This window comes from Capsicum annuum, chromosome 6 (assembly GCF_002878395.1).
Source record: "Capsicum annuum cultivar UCD-10X-F1 chromosome 6, UCD10Xv1.1, whole genome shotgun sequence".
In the NCBI taxonomy this organism is placed as follows: domain Eukaryota; kingdom Viridiplantae; phylum Streptophyta; class Magnoliopsida; order Solanales; family Solanaceae; genus Capsicum; species Capsicum annuum.
This window is the reverse complement of record NC_061116.1, coordinates 204,203,989-204,209,618: the sequence shown is the minus strand read 5'-3', so window position 1 is coordinate 204,209,618 and position 5,630 is coordinate 204,203,989. Positions and strand designations below refer to the sequence as shown.

The 5,630-nt window shown below is 29.6% G+C and overlaps 1 protein-coding gene across 1 annotated transcript; it reads left to right on the top strand.

Moving 5' to 3' along the window:
* Nucleotides 1-2,420: 2,420 nt before the first annotated feature.
* Nucleotides 2,421-4,672, top strand: LOC107874813 (probable 2-oxoglutarate-dependent dioxygenase AOP1). Its single transcript, XM_016721542.2, has 3 exons — nt 2,421-2,822; nt 3,253-3,574; nt 4,189-4,672. Exons 1-3 carry the CDS (start codon nt 2,470-2,472, stop codon nt 4,435-4,437), a joined length of 924 nt encoding a protein of 307 aa, XP_016577028.1. The 5' UTR covers nt 2,421-2,469; the 3' UTR covers nt 4,438-4,672.
* The last annotated feature ends 958 nt before the right edge of the window (nt 4,673-5,630 follow it).

Below are 5,630 nucleotides of genomic sequence, written 5' to 3'. Positions count from 1 at the left end.
TTAACTTTATAATTAACATAATCTAATGGCGAACATGTTAAACATGTTTCTTTAGATTATAATTACTAAAGTTTTTAATCACTAATTGAATATTTTTAAATAAAATTTTGATTTGTGCGGAAGGAAGTATTACAGAAGAATTGGAATATATCAAAAGGCCACAAGTAATTCAATATTTTATAAAGTAACATGATTTAAAATACCTTAATAATTACAATTCTATGAAGATCATAAATATAATAAATTGATATTTTTATGAATTTATGGATATGTAATTTCCTAATTATAGATAGAAATAAATTTATTTTAATATTTATTGAGTTTTAGTTTCATTCATAATTTCATTTCATGTAGCAAGACTTTTTGCAAAATTCAAATTTTTTTTTTTTATCTTATACAACAAATATTTCAATGACTTCAACTTCAAGTATATATAAGAATAGTTACGACCTTAATTTAGAGCCTTTACACAAATTAACTTAATGATGGTCTATAAGGATATTAACTAATAATTAAATTAAATTAATAAATTATTTCATTTGATCGATTTACTTGTCGTGTTTGTCTTTTACAACACTCACCATAAAAGAATATTTTATTTATCCTCTTTTAACTATTGATGTATTTTTTTTCATGTCCACTAACAAAAATAATAAGTATAATGTGTTACTTATTATTTTATTAAGTTATCCTATTTATTACATGATTTTAAGAATTGAACAATATTAAAAGAACTATAAAAGTTTTAGTTGAAAATTATTGTAAACTTTAATTTTGTTTTAAAGTTATTTTGAAAATATATTTTTTTTTTAACTAAAGTGATTGTTAATTTAAAATAGAGTTTTAGTTAAAATGTCATCTATTAGGTAGCAAGAAAAGATCAATTACAAGCACACAAGTAGGAATGATTCTAAAAAAAATAGTAACGACAAAAATAAAAATATTTAACAGACAGACACGCCATTAATTGCTATGTATAATAATTTAATCCACTTAACTAAAAAAGTAAAATACCTAAAATATCCTTAATGAAAACTATCGAAATTTGAAATTCTCTTATATATAGTACTAATAAAATATTTGATATTACAGATAACACAACTTACAAGTTACACGTAACATGAGCAATTATTCATAAGATTCATAACTAAGACAGTTAATCATTTCCATCATGTCCAATTCATGATATTATTCTTAATACATATAAAACAACAAACAAAGAAACAAAATGGACGGAAATCAATTTTTGAATCACGATGAACAAGAGAAGTTGCTCAGATGGTAGACAACTCTCATCTCCAATTCTAAGACTGTAATCAAATAGGCATCAAAAAGGTGGGAGAACCCAAGTCCCGACTTTGTAAATACGATAATTCCGACTCAAGAGAATTTCAATAATTATTTTTCGGTCTTCTTTTTTTGTTTTTTAGTAACATAAATAGAATATTTTTGTGCCACTATTATTAGTTGAAATCGAAATATGTTGAGTTTTAAGTGATAAAATGTAAATATAAAATAGAGGAAAAGTGAATTTAGTTTTTTTTACTTTAAAGAAATAAGTGTTTTCCCACATTGATGGGAGAAAGAAACTTCTTTATGCTTAAATATAAAAGCACGCCTTAATGAGGATAATGAGGTAAGAAAAAGACAAGTTTCACATTGTCATTGTGGTTCAACAAATTTGAGGATCACTATTTACTAAAATGAATCATTTTATCTTGAGAAGACATTTTATTTCTTCATCTCTTTCTTAATAATGGTTTTTCTATTTTCTAGAAAATAATTCGAACTTCATTTTGATAATTCATAAGTTCTTTAAATTTGTGTTTAAAGTTCTTGTTGTTAATACAAATTTTATACCCAAAAATAACAAGATATACAACCACATTCTCTTATCTTAAAGGAGAAATTTTAAAGTCACACAGAAAAACCAAAAGTTAAGCGACTATACTCTATGCAATTACATATGATTTGATGAGGTCCATTATTTTGTATTTTTTTATGAGGTCCATTTGTTGATACTTTCAAGTTGAATTAAATAAACAACGAAGAATAAAAAGGTAAAAAGTTACCCCAACATATATTTATACTAATTACTAAATAGTAAGTACTCCTTCCGTTTTAAAAAAATAACATATTTTTTTTTAATCCATTTAAAAAAGAAATGACGTTTTTCTTTCTTTGACAATACTTTAATTTCAACTTGTGGTGATATATATTTAAACGTCAGATGCTGTAGGCAAATTGCTACACTACCTTGCGGGTGATATATATTGTTTTTGCCGGAAAGAAAACTAGTTGAAACTTCAAAGACAAATTGCAACAAGGTCCATTAACGTCAGTACATATATATAGTCCAGATTATTTAACGTAATATATTTTAAAGAGCCTATAAAATGGGTTCAGCTGCATGCAATTATACACAATAAACAAAGACACTTAATTAGAGAGTAGAAAATTAAATCAAAAATGGGTTCTGAAAATATGAAGCTTCCAAATATAGACTTTTCTCATGAAGACCTAAAGCCAGGAACACTTGTATGGAACCAAGTGAAAGGTCAAGTTCACAAAGCACTTGTAGAATTTGGCTGTTTTGAAGCATCTTTTGATAAAATTTCTATACATCTTCGAAATTCCATTTTTGAATCCTTACAAGAGCTGTTTGATCTCCCTTTACAAACCAAACTTAGAAACATTTCGAAGAAACCATTTCATGGCTATGTTGGACAGTATCCTGCAGCTCCACTCTATGAAAGCATGGGCATTGATGATGTTGAAAAATTCACTCAGATTATATGGCCCCAAGGAAATCCTTCTTTCTGGTAAAACATATATTCTTCTCCTTCATTATGTTTGGTATTAATTCACTTAATATATTTAAAATTAACTGGCCCGACTAATCAAGATTGACGTTAGATGGCCTATTATGGGATAAATAGCTAGTGACTCTCCATTTTCAGGACTCGAAACAAAGACTATGGTTAATAGTGGAGCCCCACAATGGCGGAAGCTGGGTTTCGCCAGAGAAAATTCAAAATCTATAATATACAGTGTAATTTTTCTCCCTTGAAAAGGAGGGATACACGACTATACATCCTACAAAACTGCAGCAGATCTACTTATGACACAGAAAAGAGACATAAACATGAAAAATCACTAAATATTTTATTAAATTTTAAACTCATAAATTTGGATCCACCTCTATGATCATCAGAACCCTTAGTGTTGTAAATTTTTTATGTGTGTTGGCAGCAAAACTATTCAGTCATACTCAGAGCAACTATCAGAGTTAGACCAGACAATAAGGAAGATGATTCTGGAGAGCTTAGGCATCGAAAAGTACATGGATGAGCATATGAATTCGACCAACTACCTTCTTCGAGTCATGAAGTATAAAGGACCTCAAACCAGTGAGATTAAAATAGGACTAAAAACTCACACTGACATAAACACTGTTACTATACTGTACCAAAATCAGGTAACTGGTCTTGAAGTTTTGACCAGAGATGGACAGTGGATCAATGTTGAACCTACACCAAACACTTTCATTGTCATGATTGGAGACTCTCTATATGTAAGCTACCTCTTCCAACATTAACTTTTTCTTTTTAGCTATGTTTCTTTAAGGGTATTAAGATTTAATTATCCCTCGTTTCAATTCATTTAGTAGTGTTTAATCCGGTAAGAACTTTGAGAAAAAGATAATTTTTTTGACTTCGTCTAAAAAAAGTGATAGACATTTGTGTATTTTATGTTATGTTATTTTTACTTATTAAAGGTAAAATGAGAAGTTTAAAGAAATGTGGACATTCTTTTCAGCTCATACTTAAAATAGAAGTACGCTACATAAATAAAACAGATGGAGTATGTATCTATTTATCCACAATATACATGAAAAAATTTTCCCTCAAAAAGTGTTCAACTGATGTCACTTGTGCCACCGACTGTAATTCTCTTTTTACATACATCAACTTATTTTAACGAGTTGTGACTTGGTAACCGATCTTATTTTAAAGGTTACTAGGTAAACTTTTTAGAAAAAAAAAAATTATGAATGATTACGTATAGCTTTCCTTTAGGTGACTTGATAGGTAAAAATTCTTTATATTGTTAGGGCTAGGACTAGGATATGAAGTATGAATGTTTATGTGTGGCTTGGATATGAAGTGAGAATGTTTTTGTACATAGGCATGGGTAAATGGTCGATTGCATTCGCCATATCATAGAGTGATGATGAAAGGAAATGAAGCAAGGTACTCAGTTGGTTTGTTTTCAATACCTAAAGCTGGATACACAATAAAGGCACCAGAAGAATTGGTAGATGATGAACATCCTTTACTATTTAAGCCTTTTGATCACGTTGAATTCCTTGCTTTCTACTACACTGAAGAAGGCCAAAGATGTGCATCTGCTCTGAAGACCTATTGTGGTGCCTAAGCTAATTTAATTGATTATTATGTTTACCATGAGTTGTTGTCATGTGAAAAGGAAGTCACGGGTTCAAGCTTTGGAAACAATCACTTGCAATTGCAGAAATGTAACGTGAGGTTGCGTACAATATGCCCTTGTAGTCGGCCCCTTCCCCGGACCCTACGCACAGTGGGAGCTTAGTGCACCGAGCTACTTTTTTTAAAAAAAAAAAAATTATGTTTAGCATGAAAATAAACTTTATATGCACCATCTGAGTTTATGCTTATGTTTTACTGGTCCCAGTGATTATAATGTTGTTAATGAAAACTTCCAAAACTAAATTGATAAAAGTTTGGTCGGTTTTATAAAATGATACATAACTGAAAGGGATGTTAAATGCAACGGTTTGGATGAAACAAAAGGGTTTTAAAAAAAAAAAAAAAAAGGAATGTCGTCGTTGGTGATGAACAGAGCCGGATTCAGGATTTGGAGTCTCCGAGTGTCAAATAGACTAATTGATTGAGTTAGTTGGAGACTCCAAATCCTAGATGCCGAGCCAGCTTGGGTTTCATTTGAACCCCTCGCAAAAAACTATACTATTATTTATGCATGATTTAAATTAGTAATATTTTTTGTATATATAGTAAATATTGAACGGGAGAACACGAGTTACCCGTGTAACAGCCAGAATTACTTACCTCTATAGTGCAACAACTTGTCGATGATCTGCCAATTAAGACATCAAATTAAGCACATTTTAAGTTACTTTTAAACAACTTTATGCGTCACTTAATACAATTTCAGTTGGAAATCTTAGGAGAAAATACAATAACATTATGTCATTAAATAAGAAAATTCATTACACTGATTTAAACCACAATAGATGCTTACATTTTATTAAACTGCGGAATGTCATTAGATTTCACCAATCACAAAATCAGATTTCAAACCACGTGGCTGAGTAATGTTATGATTGTTCCAACTTTGGCTGAAGTATAAGATTAAATTGAAGAGGGAGAACTTAAATTTAAATGACATTTTTTCCTACTAACAAAAAGATTGAGTTTTTGACCAAAATCATCCTTATTATTTCACTCAAACTTTAAATTAATCCTTATAATATGTCACTTAACTTGAAACATCCTTTTTTTTTTGTCAAGAAGAAGGACTTAAACTAAAAACATTGGAGTGGATCCAGGAATAGTTAGTTAGGAATTACA